Consider the following 19,014-nt stretch of genomic DNA (forward strand, 5'->3'; position numbering starts at 1 on the left):
CCTTGGAACTGAGTTACAAGTTGTAGTGGTTGAAATCTTCCCTCTGAAATGGGACCCTCAAATAAAAAGAGCATCACTTCATTAACAGCTACCAGCGCTGCTCTGTAGGCGACCCTGCCAGTCTGCAGTGACAGCAGAGGAGGGTAAAGTTCAGCTCCTCACTGCTGGGCTTTAGTTACATTTGGGGCATCATATGCCATTAAAAGAGGGGCGGGGTCAATCATTTATTATCACCCCCCCCTAATTCTTCAGTGGTATGAAGATGAAGTCAGATATTCACCAGCTTCTCGTTCAAATTTTCACGTTCCCATTGACGGTTTCTTGTTGCAGATTAAACTTATCAGGAAACCAGCTGGAGTGATGATGCAAATAAATCAATTCGTCTCCAAATTATTGTTGTTCGTCTTAAATCTTGCTCTTTTCGTTAGCTACTAGCTAGGCGAGATTCTTGTCTGTGTTGCTATGGTGACCAACAGTCTGTACACCAACCTTCAGGGTTAAAGGGTGAATCAGCAGCTCTACATTAACTCCAGCGTTTAAGACCATTTATTGTTAAACTGTGTTGAATGATCAGCAGAGCTTTATTTTACTGTAAAGGAGGATTATTTTATTTTTACCTAATTCTGCTGTGGAGCCACAACAGGGAGACAAAAGAGCCTCATGTGGCTCTGGAGCCGCGTGTTGCTGACCCCTGTCCTAGTTCATGGTGGGTTTTGAGGTATATTTTGGATTATAGTCCTGTTGAAGAGGCCTTTTCACATCTTCGCTTTCTTGATTAACTGTGTGTCACCTTTGCTTCCGGAATTTGCTGATATTTAGTGAAATCCATTCTTTTATCTACCTGTGCAATGTTTCCTGAGCCACTGGCCGCCACAAAATCCAAAAGCATAATAGATCATCAAATGCGGCTCTTTTTCTCCAGACATTCTTTCAGTGATTGTGGCCAAATATTTTACTTTTTTCACCTCATTAGTCCACAACATGTTGTTTTGAGGTCGCAGGTAAAGTTTTCTTAAGGTGCACCGCCACTCCTGTGTCAGCTAAACCTTACTGCGGATGCTTTCTGTCATATGGGGGTTTTGCATTGCTTTTCCGGACAATCAGTTCTATCTGAGAGTTTTCTTGGTCCTCCAGATCTTGCCTTGACTTGCACAGTTCCCCTGAACTGCCAGTTCTTGACATTTCAGACAGTGGAAATTGAAGGCTGGAAGCGCTACACAGTTTATTTCTAGCCTTCTCCTGTTTTGTAGGCATCAATGAGCTTCATTTTCAGATCCTCAGCCAGCTGCTCAGAGGAGCCTATAGTTTGAGTGTAGCAGGTTTAATGAGTCAGAGAATTCACTACACTCTGGAATTACCAGCTGACAATTCATAATGACAATTCCTGACCTGTCTAATCAGTCCAAAAGAGCCAATTAAGGCCCAACGATTTAATTAAGTTCTGAGACTTTAAAACAGGAAGAATGTCCAAACTTTTGTCCATGCAACAATTACTATTTTTATATTTTTATATTTGATTAAAACTAAAGAAATGAAGCAACTGTACAATAACATTTGCTGAAAAAAATATTTTTAAAAATAGTTTGCTGAAAAGGTTTTTTGCTTCTTGTCACTTCAAAAACCAACACATTGTGTAATCTGGCAAGTGGTGCCCAAACTTTTGCATATAGACCAATGTATCTAAATGTAAAAATATATAATATAGAAAATGTAATAAAAGCATACGTCACATAAAATCTACTTTTCTTACTAAAGAAGCAAACTTTGTACACTGAATGTCTTGTCTGATCTACATTTGAGGTACATTTTGAGGGAAAAAATTGTGTAAATTTTATTTTTTTTTTTTATACCAAACTATTTCTTTGATGTTTTACTTGGTAACCAACTGTAACCTTACAGTAAACTTCTGTGAAAGAGAGAGAATAACTAGTTCTGACCAGCTAGACTGAAGAACGTGAGACTGAGCCTTAATCATGCTCGAGGTCACTGTAGCCATTCTGGAACTTGAGTTTAGAATGGAATAATTTTTAAAAGGCATTCCTTTAATGCCTTTTAGAAAACTTAATACTTTAAAACTTTAATACTTTAATACGTCAAAAGAAAAAAATAGCTTTACTTCCTTTTCATGAATCAACATTTTAAACTGCTAAATATATTCTAAGACACTTAGAGAACGGAACCCCAGTCTTCTTTTTTGACCCATTAAATGTCAACCATATGCATTTAAAGACAGCTTTAGCATAAAATGACATTAGCAGCTGTCATTAATAGACCAAAACGAATCATAATTAGTCATTCACTGAGTCACTGTCTGGGTTGGCGAAGCTCTTGATCCAAAAGCAGCCTTTCCAAAGTCAGGCCTTCTCAAGTCAACTGCATAACAAGCTTCAATGCTACCTGAAATGCTGCAAAAACTGTATCACTTTTTGAAATGTTTTTTTGTTGTTGCTGAAAAATAATATATGTTTCTCTCACCTGCCTCTTATAACAAACACAAACAGCATGGCGGTGGGGAGGTATAGTTTTGGAGGACAAGGCTGAGGAGAAGGTACAGTTTCGAAGGAGAAGGTATAGAGGTGTAGTTAAAAACGGGCGTTTTTTAAAGGAATGCTGCCACTTTTCAGCACTTACAGAGAGAGATGTTCAGAAAAGGCTGCAGCCTTTCTAAATGGAAAGTGCTCAAACGGCTCTTTACGGCAGAGAAATCTGATCTCTGGCGGTTCTAATGGAAAAAAATCGGTAGGTAAGGGAGTCAGGGAGGCCAAAGCTACACAACTTGTGATATACATGGAATTTGAGATGGAAACATGGGCAAACACAACATTTTTTGCAGAAAATAATCTATTTACATAAAGCATTTTTATTGCTATAAGGCTGTTTGGTGATATTATAATAAGCTGCCTGTAATTATTTTTTCTGAGTGAGTGAGTATGAGTGAGATTGTGAATGAGTATGAGTGATTATACAAGTATGTGAATGAGTGAGTATGAGTGAGTGAGTGAGTATGTGAGTGAGTATGTGAGTATGTGAGTGAGTGAGTATGTGAGTGAGTGAGTATGTGAGTGAGTATGTGAGTGAGTATGTGAGTATGTGAGTGAGTATGTGAGTATGTGAGTGAGTATGTGAGTGAGTATGTGAGTATGTAAGTGAGTAAGTGAGAGTATGTAAGTGAGTGAGTATGTGAGTATGTGAGTGAGTGAGTATGTGAGTGAGTATGTGAGTGAGTATGTGAGTATGTGAGTATGTGAGTGAGTATGTGAGTATGTGAGTGAGTATGTGAGTGAGTATGTGAGTGAGTATGTGAGTGAGTATGTGAGTGAGTGAGTATGTGAGTATGTGAGTGAGTATGTGAGTATGTGAGTGAGTATGTGAGTGAGTATGTGAGTATGTAAGTGAGAGTATGTAAGTGAGTGAGTATGTGAGTGAGTGAGTATGTGAGTATGTGAGTGAGTGAGTATGTGAGTGAGTGAGTTAATATGTGAGTATGAGTGAGTATGTGAGTGAGTGAGTATGTGAGTGAGTATGTGAGTGAGTATGTGAGTGAGTGAGTATGTGAGTGAGTATGTGAGTGAGTATGTGAGTATGTGAGTTAATATGTGAGTGAGTATGTCATTGAGTATATGAGTATGTAAGTGAGTATATGAGTATGTGAGTGAGTGAGTATGTGAGTATGTGAGTGAGTATGTGAGTATGTGAGTTAGTTAATATGTGAGTATGAGTGAGTATGTGAGTATGTGAGTTAATATGTGAGTGAGTATGTGAGTGAGTATGTGAATGAGTGAGTATGTGAGTGAGTATGTGAGTGAGTATGTGAGTATGTGAGTGAGTGAGTATGTGAGTGAGTATGTGAGTATGTGAGTGAGTATGTGAGTGAGTATGTGAGTATGTGAGTTAATATGTGAGTGAGTATGTGATTGAGTATATGAGTATGTAAGTGAGTATATGAGTGAGTGAGTGAGTGAGTATGTGAGTGAGTATGTGAGTGAGTATGTGAGTGAGTGAGTATGTGAGTGAGTATGTGAGTGAGTGAGTATGTGAGTGAGTGAGTATGTGAGTGAGTGAGTATGTGAGTATGTGAGTGAGTATGTGAGTATGTGAGTGAGTATGTGAGTGAGTGAGTATGTGAGTATGTGAGTGAGTATGTGAGTATGTGAGTGAGTATGTGAGTGAGTATGTGAGTATGTGAGTGAGTATGTGAGTGAGTATGTGAGTGAGTGAGTATGTGAGTATGTGAGTGAGTATGTGAGTATGTGAGTGAGTATGTGAGTGAGTATGTGAGTATGTAAGTGAGTAAGTGAGAGTATGTAAGTATGTGAGTATGTGAGTGAGTGAGTGAGTGAGTGAGTGAGTGATGTATGTGAGTGAGTATGTGAGTTAATATGTGAGTGTGTATGTGAGTTATAAGCCAGGTCCATGGGACACTTTGCATCTAAAGAGCAGCGAAAACGACAAACTACACTGATGGCACTGATGGCACTGATGAGCTCCTGAAGGCTCCTGCTGTACCTTGCACTGTGTAGCAGAGCACCATCAGTTCTTCACTGACATCTCCTGTCCTGCGCACTGGAACCAGCAGCTCTCCAACGTCCTCCTCAACGGCGAAGCTTGCTTGGGGAATGAACACTGTGGACTCTGTCAAAGCAGGAGAGAGTGTGTTATTCTTCCCTCTGTGTACTCTAATTACAGCCACAGAAGAAGATTTAGGGCTACCCTGGGAGGCAGCCAATTTGGAGAACCGTGGAGAGCGGATTGATTCTTCAAAACATCGTTATTTCGCTCGGGTGAGGGATGTGACTCGCCTAGTTCGTAAGGCATTTCTACTTTCAACAAAAGCAACCAAAAAAAGAGAAAAGCTTTTTTGATGTAAACTCCCAAATGTTCCAGACTGAATATGTTTTTTTAATATTAGATTTTACTGCCCTTTATGGAAACACAATATCAGTCCCTGGTGGAAGCTACTCTGCATTCTGTGACGTGCACGGCTATTGACCGCAGCAGATGAAAACGTCTGGCTGAACCGGAGCGTGCCCAGCCGTGTCTATTTTCAAATACCGGAGGTCAAGAACGAGTCGACATCTAAACAGATTTTTATAGAGCGCTGAAGTGAGTGAGCGAGTGAGCTGTGGCCAGTGAGGGAGCGATCAATCAAAAAGCAAAAACTCTCAAGTTTCAGTGATGTTATGAAATCAACAGAGCAGCGCATAGGCTATTTTCCCACCGCCGCAATGGGACCAATAAAAAAAACAAAAAAAACAAAACAATACAAAAAAAAACCCCTCAGACTGTGAGACGTTCTTGTTCCAGATTCCTCTACACATGTTCTCATTATCTCTGATCCCTCACTCACATCTCTACAGTGGCCCTTCTGCTGAGAAGAGGCAGATGGACAAAGAAACAGAGAGAGAGAGAGAAAGAGAGAGAGAGAGAGAGAGAGAGAGAGAGAGAGAGAGAGAGAGGAGAGAGAGAGAGAAGCAGTCCAGTAAAGAGTGTGTGTGAAGAAAAAAGTTCATGAAGAAAAATAATGACAGATAGATAAAGAGATAAAGAGAGAAAGAGAGAGACAGTCCAGTAAAGTGAGGAACAGAGATAGACAGATAAAGAGAGAGAGAGAAAGAGAGAGTGAGAGACAGAGAGAGAGAGAGAGAGAGAGAGAGAGAGAGTCCAGTAGAGTGAGGAACAGCGATAGACAGATAAGAGAGAGAGAGAAAGAAAGAGAGAGAGAGAGAGAGAAAGATAGTCCACTAGATTGATGAACAGAGATAGACAGATAAAGAGAGAGAGAGAGAGAAACACAGTGACCCCCACTCTTATCACTACAAAGCCCGCATACGAGAGCTGAGCAAAGAGAGAGCCCCCTCACACAGCGGTCCTGACGCTGAGTCACTACACACACTAACACGTTTCCCGTAGGACCAGCATGAATACACAGATCAGACAAACCACATCTAACACTCCAAAAACAAAACTACTCACCCACTGGACACAGACACATGCACAGAGCAAAATGCAGTGTATCGCCCTAAACCGTCAGTACACTGAGCGGAGTACCTGAACACAGGACTGACAGAGACACAGAACCACGCTGCAAAGTAGAGTCAGTGACCACAGCCTGGCCGTCAGACCGGCTGCTATAAGAGATCCGGCTGCCTAAAGAGCAGAGACTGCAGCAGTGCAACAGTAACACGTAGAGACGAGCTGCACTTCCTCACTGAATGTAGCAAATATAAACTACAGAACATTTACTTTACTAAACTTGAGAAGATTCACCCCCAATTTAGCCGCCTCAGTAACAATGAGAAGCTGCCCATCCTGCTAGGAGAGAGGAGAGAGAGCAGCGCCTTAGCAGCACGATACATATCTGCCTGCCACAATATGAGGGACAGTGAGTGACCCACCCAAATACAGCACACACACACACACATACACACAAACTGCCCTGTTTGTAATTTTCATGCATCTATTTAAATCTCTATTATTTATTTTTATTTATTTATTTATTTATTTTTTTTTCCCCTCTTAATTTTCTCTACAACTCAATTCCAAACTATTATTTTACAGTTCTTTAATGTGATTCTTTTATAATTATTATTTTTATATCAAATGCAATTAAGAGTTTGTATCCTCTGTTCTAAATGTTCTCTTTTCTTGTTCCTTTTTGACGATGCTTTGGCAATACTGTAGCTGAATATGGTCATGCCAATAAAGCTTATTGAACTGAACTGAACTGAGAGAGAGAGAGACAGAGAGAGTCCAGTAAAGTGAGGAACAGAGAGACAGAGATAGAGAGAGAGAGATGAAGAAAGAGAGATAGACAGAGAGAGGGAGAGAGAGAGAGAGAAATGAAGAGAGAGAGAGACAGACAGAGAGAAGAGAGAGAGAGAGAGAGAGAGAGAGAGAGACAGACAGAGAGAAAGAGAGAGAGAGAGTCTATTGGCTTGCAAACCTATTCTATGGGAAAATCCTTCACACTCTGTCGTTATCAGCCCCCCTTTTTCACAGTTTAACACGTGATTCTTCTTCATGTCTTTGAATGTGAGAGTCAGTTGGGCCTGATTAGAGCCGTAATAAAATTCATTAAAACCCCCAGGAGAAAAACTAACGAAGTATCAGTTGATTGTACACCACTGCGACAGATTTTAGTCAAACCCTTCTGTTCTGTATTAAAGCAGTTTTAAAATTCATTCAGACTGGTTTGATGTGAAACGATACACCTTAGAGAATCTTTCCTTCTTTCCTTCTTTGCTCTGCAGCGCTGATGGAACCAGCGGCCTCATTTATAAAAGACAGGTACGCATGGGTTTGATCTTAAAACAGTCGTGTGTGAAAATCCACATGAAAGTAATCCAATTTCAATGAGAAAGAAAACATCAGCGGGTGCATTTTTCCAGCCGGACGTATGAACTCTCGGCAGTCAGCCCCCGTGACACCATCAGTTTGACATTATACATCAGGATCAAAAGCTTACATTCGTCACAGAACATGAACTAGATTGAGACTGTAGCACATGTCTGTATCAGAAGCCCCTCCACCGAGCCTTCCAGTGTGCAGGGCGCGCGTAATCCATCAACACATGCTTCTCTTTGATGTAATAAGTACAATATTTCCATTGCAAATCATGCAACAATTCGAATAACTCGAATAAAACATTCATTCATTCATTTATTCATTAAGAACAAATGTGAAGAAAAAGTGTGTTGGTCCTTCTTTAAGTTCACCTTTTAAGACCGGGTTAATATATGATGCTGAGTAGCTCATGAGGCCATCCTACTCCTCAGCTCTTTAAGCATATCAATACTTCTGTACACTTACACTAATTTTATTTGATCTGTTTTATTATTTTTTTAATGAATTAAAAATAAACCATTTTAGTGAGTTCATTAAACCAGTGAGTCTATAGAAGAGAACATGCTGTCCTATACACTTTTCTCTCCTTTAGAGTGTTTATTGCTGGAAACGTTTAAATGCAAATCAGTTAAAAGACGGGCGCAACTGTAAACACTGATCATGTGCACTCATTTCTGTAACTGTTCATGGTTTATAAATGGTCAGTTATACTTCAAAGTTGTGTCTGTATCATCAAAAGTACACTCAGTTTTATAAATTGTTCACAAATTCTGTGAATTTCTCTTAAAATGATTTTAGTATGAAATCCAATGATAAATAAGGCCCCAGGCTCAAACTGCCTACAATGCAAAAAAAAAACAAAAAAACTGACATTTTATTTACTAACCAAAATGGCCCTACATGTCTGGTTTTTATATATAATGTTGTTAATGGTAAAATAGTAGTAAATAATAAAAAATATATTTTCTTTGGGTTCTATTTCACGTTACAACATCCTGCAATTACCACTCTGCCATGAATGTGTCTGAAAAATATGCTTTATGCTAAAAATCATTTCATTTAATAACTTTCTACAAAGTACCTTTTAGAGCCCATGTGTCAAACACAAGGACCGCAGTCCAGATCAGGCCTGCGACACCATTTTAATCGACCTATTCAATCTTGCCACTTGCTGTTTTGGATAAGCTTCGCAGAAAATAGGCAAATATCATTCAACATAATGAGAAGTTGCAGCGTCTTTGCAGCTTTTATCTAGAGCAGGGGTCGCAACCCAAATGTTGAGAAGAGCCATTTTGTTCTTTCAACAAAAATCAAATCACCTTGGAAGCCACAAAACTTTATGCCCATTTTACCATCTTGGCTGTAAATATGTCTCAGTGTGTTCTAATGTCCTAATATAGGCTAAAAATATAATATAAATAAAAATGCAGACTTACTTTGCTCTGCTTTAAGCTTTAGCTCAGCTATGGAAGCTTTTCTCGCATCTCCGGCAGGAAACATTTTCGCAAAAGTAGAACAGTTTCTTGTAAAATGTCTCAACGTTCGACTTTTTACGAGGCTGAAGTCGCTTCTCATTCACCAGCTTCTTGTTCAAATTTTCCCGTTCCACCTTAAATGGTGCCTGAGGCGCCAGAATGTAACTGCTGTACCATTTAAGGTGGAACGGGAGAATTTGAACGAGAAGCTGGCGAATGAGAAACTGACTTCAGCCTCGCGACTTTTTAGTGTTTGTCAGTTTCTCGTTGCAGATTAAACGTATCAGGAAACAAGCTGGGTTGATTATAAATACAAATAAGTCCATTCATCTCCAAATGATCGATTTTCCTCTTAAATCTTCCTCTTTGCCGTTTCGTTAGCTACTAGCTAGGCAAGATTGTTGTCTGCATGCCAACCTTCAGGGTTAAAGGGTGAATTAGCAGTTCTACATTAACTCCAGCGTTTAAGACCATTTATTGTTAAAACTATGTTGAACAATCTAATTACACATCTAATTCTGCTGTGGCTATTTAATCAAAACTTACATTAATGGGTTTGCTACCATGCTAAAGCTAGCTTGATTACACAGAAAAAAAACCTTACACCCAGTCTATTCTGACTGGAAATTAAATAAAGGAATGGTGGGTTCTGATTTTGTGCTGTGCTGTATTTTAACAATTAAATGACCTGTGTGCTACAACCTGCATAGCGATGCTAAATACACTAGGAAAGAACTGTAGAAGACACGGCTGAGGTTAAATTCTACACCAGTCAGTGTCGTCCTGCTCTACGTGTAGTGGTTCTCTCTCCTCAGTCACAGTGAATGAATCTGGTATTAATGCAGCTGCTCGTTACACTGAAAACCTCTTATCCCCGGATGCTGGCTCTGTTTGACGTTAGTGGTTTGTTGTAAAGCGTGGAGGGTAAATGTCACCATTCGGCAGCAAGTGGGTCAGACAGGTCTCTCCGAGCCCGAGATGGAAGAAACTGTACCATTTCTTGTTAAAATATTAATGCATGCAGTTCTTCTCAGAGGGGGTGATGGAGTATTGTATGCTGAAGGTGAGCGACATGGCAAATATATAACATCTCCATAATCTTCATGGTACACAATACATATCGGCAAATTGGACCCAAAAAACACCAGCATAACAGCCATAAAAGAACAGGAGGACAAAACTGAACCGTTACTACAAATAAATTCATGTAAGATATAATAATTGATTGTGATTAGTCACATTGTTTGTGTAGTAAACCATGATTCATCACATTTGTTTTATTACTATTTTACTATTTTTTAAATATGCTTAATCAGAATGTATCTATTATTTCACTTTATTACTTCAATAATTCAATAACATTATTTTCATCATGTGAAAGCAGAGTTCTCATGAGCCGTACGTAGAGCAGGGGTCGGCAACATGCGGCTCTTTTACTGCCCTGTTGTGGCTCCACAGCAGAATTAGATTTGTAAAAATAAAATAATCCTCCTTTACAGTAAAATAAAGCTCTGCTGATCGTTCAACACAGTTTTAACAATAAATGGTCTCAAACGCTGGAGTTAATGTAGAACTGCTGATTCACGCTTTAGCCCTGAAGGTTGGCGCGCAGACTACTGGTCACCATAGCAACGCAGAAAAGTCTCGTCTAGCTAGTAGCTAAAGAAAAGGCAAAGAGAGAGATTTAAGACGAACATCAATAATTTGGAGATGAATGGATTATTTGCATTTATAATCACTCCAGCTGGTTTCCTGATACGTTTAATCTGCAACGAGATACTGACAAACACTAAAAAGCCACAAAGCTGTAGTCAGTTTCTCATTCGCCAGCTTCTTGTTCAAATTGTCCCGTTCCACCTTAAATGGTGCAGCAATTACTTTCTGGCGCCTCAAGCACCATTTAAGGTGGAACGGGAAAATGTGAACAAGAAGCCGGTGAATGAGAAGCGACTTCAGCCTCGTAAAACACTGAACATTGAGAGACATTTTACAAGAAACTGTTCTACTTTTGCGAAAAGGTTTCCTGCCGGAGATGCGAGAAAAGCGGCTGTAGCTGAGCAAAAGCTTAAAGCAAAGTAAGTCTGCCTTTTTGTTTATGTTATATTTCTTATCCTATACTAGTACATGAGCACATACTGAGAAAGAAGACGGCAAAACAGACATAAAATGTTTGTGGCTCCCAAGGTGGTTTGATTTTTGTTGAAAGAACGAAATGGCCCTTCTTAACATTTGGGTTGCGACCCCTGGGCTAGTCGATCGCGATCGACGTATTGGGCACCCCTGATTTAAAGCATTAATAAATTTGTGCTATTAATCACTTTTTGTGTTAACTCATTATTAACATGATAACTTTAACACCACTAAAAATAGATAACTGAACAGCTGGCTGACACTAAATCAGTTACCTGTTACTATGCATTTTAAGCATTTCCTATACATTAGGTTGTTGTTTACAGGTTCTCTGTAATTAGTCAGCCTTTTTATGATGCATGCAGTTCTTTCTAGAGAGCTAATGGCACCCTGAAAATTTATCACAATAACAAAAACATATCATCATACTGCACACGCTTAACTGCCATAAGCGCTAAAGTGCTAATTACTGCCGAGCGTGGAGCAGAGCTGGACTGCGCAGGACGGCCGAGTGTCTCCCTTCTTCTCCGTTCCCGCCATTAGAGAAAGCCGACACGTTAAGCCTCTCTCAGGAGCCCAACCTCAGCAAAACAAACCCACCATAAGACTGGTAATTAGCTCACAGGGGAAGCCAGGCAGTTTTTTTTTACATGGAGAAATAAGTTCGCTGTAAGACAGAGCTAGCGCGTCGCGCTCAGACGGAAAGCTGTGGCTGCGTTTGGTGCGATAGATCGAAATTATAATTACCAAGGGACCCCGCAAAGCCAATAAAGGGAAATACGCACCCGCTGTGAAATAAAAATAAGCCTGTGGTTATTGGTAGCCTACAAATCTAAGTTTGCTTATGAAAGTGAGAACGCGCTGCAGATTCCCACGGCAGCAGAGCAAACAATGAAGCTAAAGTCCACAACCAGCGGCCTAGCGTACGACAGGGGAAAAGCCATTTAAAAGAGCCAGCCTGGTGTGAGCCAGAGCTGACGGTTTGTTGAAAATCTTCAGAAGACAAAGTTTTTTGATTAGCGGGTTATTCTTGAATGCTTGGTTACAAATCAGGCCTGTTGTATAATTAGTTCTACAGTTTCTCACCTGTAGTTAAAGCACAGTATGTTCTCATTTATAGTGCTTCTCTAAAATATTTTACCTTTTCAACTCCTTGGGACCACCGGTGGTTCCAAAACGCACTTCGTCACATTCTTTATTTCATAGCGTTCATATTTCATAAGCTACATTCTAAAGGTGGGGGTCGTATGAGAGCTGTAACTGTCTTCTTTCCAGTCAAATAGATGGGTGATGTGATTTTAAACCCTTATAATAAAAGAAGCTGAACTCATTTTTATTCTACTGAAAGTCGACCCATTTTTCCACAAATCTGGGCTATAAACTATAAACAGATGGCGTCTCTTCAGTGATCTGCTCTGTAAACATTATTTTTATAAAATAATACAAAGAGAGTCTAAGATTTCTGGCTTTCAGCATTGAATTGTAAGCATATAGCAACATGTGTGATCATAAAACATGTTCTGTTAATTTGAGGGGAGCTTTTACAAAGAAAGTAAATAAATAAAATAAAATTTACATTTATTTTATGCAGTTACTGAATGATTTGCCTTACATTTGGTCATGTAAATTCCGATGGAAAAAACACAAATATACCCTGGTGAAAACTGTTTGGGGAAAAATATATATAATTTATTAATTCCACAGGTAACTATTTCCTACTGCTATTCACTGGAAACCCGTCTCCTATAGAGTGCAAATTGCTGCTATGGACGAGACGTACCTTAAAGTGTGGCGTGTGGTGAATAGAACTTCAAAAAAAGAGTCTGCTAAGGTGCGGGGGAGGTAAAACATGTTAATAAGGGCCAAGAGGGATGATAAAGTGCTTAGATAATTGGGGTCTAGCTGGAGAAAGAAAAAAAAATATGAATGTCAGAGCTCTGCTGCAATAGGGAGAGGGTTTGGATCCACACAGTAAAACCCATTTCCCCCTAACATGCACAGAGTATCATTGTGAGACCCCACTATTCAAACTTTGAATTGGCATTTTGATCATTTTGCTTTGAACGGGCTATTGTGCTGTAAGTGGCTGACGTCTAACACAGCTGATTTGAATTTTCAAGTCTAGAAAAAAAAATAAAAAATCTAGCTTTTATAGCCACTCTGAGGCCAATTATTTCACAATGACTCCTTTGTCAGACAGAAGACTCTGGCTTTGGACGTTACCTTACTTTTCATGGCAGAATTGCGGACGTGTCTTGATTTGGCTCGACCAATTTCAAGTCTTGCTAAATTAACGAGAAAAATTCAGTTTGATGTAAAGAAAAAAGGGGCTGTCATGTTGGCTGCTTCTAGATTTTAACCCTTAGAAGAAAGTTTTGTTATTCGACTGAAATGCAATTACAGAACTACATAACTAACCCTCTACTGCACGCATTATTAAAGCAATTAAAAAAAAACTCAATTTACTTGTCTTGCATAAAACGGCCTTTGATTTATTTTTTCAGACCTGATTATCAAATTCAAAAACATTAAACTAAATAAATAACTAAAAAGTAATGTGTTCAAGGGTACCTTTGGAGTACGTTGCCTTCAGGCAACATTGTGCGACAATGGGAAGGAATGATATAGAGCCGTGTTCCCTGCAGTGGTGAGACCTGACTTGTGACCAGCTAAATCCATTCCACTGTCGCACGATGTTGCTTCTAGACAACAAACATTTCTGCAAATTCTCATAATAAAAAAAAGATCCTGAATGTTAAAAATGAGGTTTAAATGTACCCAATAAGAGACAGTATATATACCAAGTACATGCTTTTATTGACTTACTCAAACTCTTACGTTTATTGTCCTTAAATATATATTATGTTATTGTAAAGTGAGGAAAATGAGTTTGTTGCCCTGAGGCAACATTATGCAATATAACCCTCTACTGCACACATTATGAAAGCAAAAAAAATCAACTTACTTGTCTTGCATAAAATGGTCCTTGATTTATATTTTCAGACCTGATTATTACATTCAAAAGTATTAAAGTAAATAAATAAATAAATAAATAAAAAGTAATGTGTTCAGGGGTCCTTTTGGAATATGTTGCCTTGAGGAAACATTGTGCCTTGTGACTGGCTAAATCCAAACATATAGTATATATACCAAGTACATGCTTTTATTGACTTACTCAAACTCTTCCCTTTATTGTTAATCTTATTGTTGTCTTTAAATATGTATAATGTTATTGTAAAGTGAGGAAAATGAATTTGTTGTCCCTGAGGCAGCACTGTGCGATAGAGGGTTAATTAGTCGTTTAATGAATTCTGTACTCATAATATGTATATTATGTAAATCGTAATAAATGATATCCTCTGATACTGACCAACACTAATGTGGTATCGACTGATATTAAGAATCTGTATCTTTAAAAGAATCTCTCTGCTCCAAATGTTATTCAGCTCAGAAGTAAAAATGCACCTGAAAACAGCCTGAGGGGAAAAAAGTGCCCAGACTGTGTTCATTATTTTCAGTTTATTTGTCTTACCATCTCCGGGGTCCACAATCTCCACGGTAGCCACTGCTGGTGACTCCAGAGCCCCCATGACCGGCTCAGACAGAACGATGTTGAACGTCTCGGACTGCTCGTACTTCCCGTCAGATAAGATCTTAATCCGCCACATGGCCGCGGTCTGGCCAGGGTTAAACTGCACCTGCTTCTGAAACTTCCCCCGAAAGTCCTTCTCCTTCTCCGCACTGCCGTCCAGAGTGCTGATTCCTAAAAAAACACAGATGTGAAGAAAGTGAGGGAGTTTTGACACAATATACTTCAATTTAGTTCGCGCAGTGGGAAAGATTACATTGATTTTTCTTCACTTAGTAGTTTCCAAGCTCAGGGAGCATCCGTCACTTGCATTAGGCTGTTTTTCCCTGTGGTGAAAAGGCTATAAACAGAAAGCACTGCTGTGTTTCCGAATTTACACTGAGATGCCAGTTTATTAGGTGGGTCATTCTACAGAAACGTCCACTTTTCTATCTCTCCATAGGAGTCACTGGTGTTACCGATCCTCATTGGTGTTACTCATAATAAAGGAACACCAGAGACATTTTTAATGAACAATGCATTTTACAAAATGGCTGCTACAGAGCATCAAACCACATGTTGTCAATCATGGAATATCCACTAAAATATGGAATTTAATCCATATGTATTCTATTTTTTCACAACTGTGAGCTCTTCTGTGGCGCTTGGAATTCTATACAATTGATTTAAAAACCAATATTGCTAAATTGACAGCTCAAGAAGATGTCACTGTTAAAATAACTTGTTTTATTTATTTATTTTAAAATATAAATAAATTGTAACCCTGAAAAAAATCACGTTTTTCAAGTGTAATATATCTGTAAACGCTATGGACACAAAAATGGACGTTTCCATAGAATGGCTGATTCTTTGTAGGTTTACAAATACTAAATTTTCTGTCCAAGCCTGGTCTGACCCACATAACCAGGTTTTGAGTCTGAACCCGAAATGTGCCCGACAAAATCCTGCCTGCACCTGGCCCGAACCACATCAAGCTTTTAGTCCAAAACCTGAGTCCAACAAAATTCTGTCCAAAATCATCTTCCAAAAATAAAGCAAACATCATAGCTCATGTCACACATCTTTGGTGTGCACAAGAATATCAGTAATTAGATCAAATAAAATAACTGATAAAATCACATTGAATAAAGTGATTTGATATCGATCAGCTGTCCAAAATGAAATTTCACAAATTTATTCATAAAGTAACTGTTTCAAACGACATTCTAACATTTTTAGTCTGGATTAGTTTTTAGCTTCCCAGAATGTCCTGTTCTCACACTGTGTGGTGTTGCTGACACAGCAAGATGCTTCTTTCCTGTTTATCTGAGAAGGGTCTGGCTGCAGACATGCACTCTCAGCCTGACATGCTCTGCCAGCCTATTCATGACGTCAGTGCTGCTCTGCCACCACAGTGTTTTTGTCGGTTTTATGAGGAAAAACAGTGAAGCACGGACTGCTGGGCAACAAGAGTTACACTGAATGCATATTATCATCGTCATACTAATAATAAGGCGACTAAATATGGAAACTTTCAAAATAAAACCACGACGATAAAACATGAATGTTGGGTTTATTCGCAGAAAAAAACAAACAGACTACTGAAACTGATGAAAGCCAAGCTGAAGACGAACAACTCCCAACAGGAATTGGCTTGATTGTTGTCGTTAGAGACCATTAAGAAACGGTCAAATGTATGTGGAATCAGTCCCAGAACACCTGATTAAACGATTAGAATCCTTTACACTGTGATATCAACCCATCAGGAAAACACAGATACCATTAGAGACTATTGAAAACCACCAGGAACCAACAGACACTTTTAATATGGTTTTATGACTTTTTCAACAGGGAGGTACATTAAATGGAATTTTCCCGGCTGTGTTCTGGACGAGAAATGGATTAAGTGATGATGCCGCCAAGCAGAAGCAGCCAAACGTTAACATGCTGTTGGGCTGCTTCTGCCATTGTGAGAGTGCATGTGCATGTGACGTCACTGTGGCTGAGAGTGCATCTGGCTGAGAGTGTATCTGAGAGTGTAGCTGTCTGAGAGTGTATCTGTCTGAGAGTGTCTGAGAGTGCATCTGTCTGAGAGTGTATCTGTCTGAGAGTGTATCTGTCTGAGAGTGCATCTCTCTGAGAGTGTATCTGTCTGAGAGTGTATCTGTCTGAGAGTGCATCTCTCTGAGAGTGTATCTGTCTGAGAGTACATATGTCTGAGAGTGTATCTGTCTGAGAGTGCATCTGTCTGAGAGTGTATCTGTCTGAGAGTGTCTGAGAGTGCATCTGTCTGAGAGTGTATCTGTCAGAGTGTATCTGTCAGAGTGTATCTGTCAGAGTGTCTGAGAGTGTATCTGTCAGAGTGTCTGAGAGTGTATCTGTCTGAGAGTGTCTGAGAGTGCATCTGTCTGAGAGTGTATCTGTCAGAGTGTATCTGAGAGTGTATCTGTCTGAGTGTCTCTGAGAGTGTATCTGTCAGAGTGTATCTGAGAGTGTATCTGTCTGAGTGTCTGAGAGTGCATCTGTCTGAGAGTGTATCTGTCTGAGAGTGTCTGAGAGTGTATCTGTCTGAGAGTGTATCTGTCTGAGAGTGTATCTGTCAGAGTGTATCTGAGAGTGTATCTGTCAGAGTGTCTGAGAGTGTATCTGTCTGAGAGTGTATCTGTCTGAGAGTGTATCTGTCTGAGAGTGTCTGAGAGTGTATCTGTCTGAGAGTGTATCTGTCTGAGAGTGTCTGAGAGTGTATCTGTCTGAGAGTGTATCTGTCTGAGAGTGTCTGAGAGTGTATCTGTCTGAGAGTGTCTGAGAGTGTATCTGTCTGAGAGTGTATCTGTCTGAGAGTGTATCTGTCTGAGAGTGTCTGAGAGTGTCTGAGAGTGTATCTGTCTCAGAGTGTCTGAGAGTGTATCTGTCTGAGAGTGTCTGAGAGTGTCTGAGAGTGTATCTTATTGTGGTTTACTCTACTGATCCCTGTTTAAACTCTGCTTCTTCACACAGAAGGTATAATATATAACAAATTGAACATACCTCATAAAATCCCCTCCTGGCTGCACTAAATTGTACTTTCATGAATCGATTCGCTGTTTTACTTCCTGCACATTTGGTGTTAAACTCTGTCACCAACACAAGTGGTCGACTCCGGCATGCCAGGTTAAAAACTGTTTTCTATTCATGAAAGCAGGGAGGAAAAATAAAGTAAGGAGAAAAACTACAGCAGGGAAATGCAGGATAAAATCTGTTAACAGGAGGAGGAGAGCTGTGAGAACCCCAACATGAAAACTGAATCTGACCTGAGCCCGACACATATTTGGAAAATGACAACGTGAAGAGTCCGGGCCCATTATTCCGAAAAATATTTCAAGGTCTAGGAGGAGCATTTCACACCTTGCTGGGGTTTTCACACATATCAACATCACTGCTGAGTTAAGAAAACAAAAATATTCAGCCAACAAAGGCCTTGTAGAAAAAAAGTCACCGCTGATGAAGCACAAGAAGATTCTACAGTCTCTAACTGTACACTTATAAGGTGTACCAACATATGTATGAGGTAAGATGTATGACGTATGTCTAACAAAGTGCACAGTGAGGGTACACAATCTTGAAAAACCCTGTTTCGATGCACTTCTGCCAGTCCAATATCAATATTCTATCCCCTGTGTACCCTGCATCTCATTTACATACCTCACCCTCACATATTGTACATCTGTGAAAATATGCCCAACTACACATATCATAGCTTTTATTTCAGAACTTATATTACAATACAAAAACTGTGTATTGGAATAGTGCAACACTGGTGTATATTAATGTGAATATTGTGTTTATGTGTATATACCTAGAGTCTAATATATATATATATATATATATCGCTGTTGTCGCTGTTCTCGTATCTCCAAAATGGTAAATTTAGAGGAGAAGGAAAAAACATACTTTACTTTTAATGTAAGTCAATGGAACCAGACTTTTTTTCCAAGCAATTTTGGGCCATTTCTTTTGGTCCATTCATCATGAAATTTTGAGACACTGTAAAGGGCAACAACCATTTTCAAATTATGTCAAAAACTGAAAAACACCAAAAATGGAGATACAAGGTTAGCACCTGCTCTGTGAGGGTCCATGGGGGTCCTGACCACTGAAGAACAGGGTAAAAGGGGGCTAACAAAGTATGCAGAGAAACAGATGGACTACAGTCTGTAACTGTAGAACTACAAAGTGCACCTATATAGTAAGTGGAGCTGATAAAATGGACAATGAGCGTAGAAACAAGGAGGTGGTCATAATGTTATGCCTGATCGGTGTATATATTCTCTTATCTTACATGTTGTTGTATATGTAAGTACTACGAGGGGGCTGCACACCTGAGATAAATGTGATGTGACAATAAACGTGATTTGACTTGTACTTCATGGCAATTTTTACTGAAAAGTAAAAAAAAAGGTCAGTTTTTCATATTACTGTATAGACCATGAATTTACAGTACAAATGGCAAAGAAACTA

General features: G+C 39.4%; 1 protein-coding gene across 1 annotated transcript in view; it reads right to left on the minus strand.

The window, feature by feature from the left end:
• The window catches only part of frem2a (FRAS1 related extracellular matrix 2a), a 136,693-nt gene that overhangs the window by 59,260 nt on the left and 58,419 nt on the right, over positions 1 to 19,014 (minus strand). The window contains exons 4-5 of the mRNA XM_036595057.1: positions 14,482 to 14,712; positions 4,507 to 4,632 (exon numbers count right to left, since the gene is read on the minus strand). Of these exons, the coding sequence (XP_036450950.1) occupies positions 4,507 to 4,632; positions 14,482 to 14,712 (357 nt within the window). The remainder of the gene's footprint in view (positions 1 to 4,506; positions 4,633 to 14,481; positions 14,713 to 19,014) is intronic.

This window comes from Colossoma macropomum, unplaced genomic scaffold (assembly GCF_904425465.1).
Source record: "Colossoma macropomum unplaced genomic scaffold, Colossoma_macropomum, whole genome shotgun sequence".
NCBI lineage: Eukaryota > Metazoa > Chordata > Actinopteri > Characiformes > Serrasalmidae > Colossoma > Colossoma macropomum.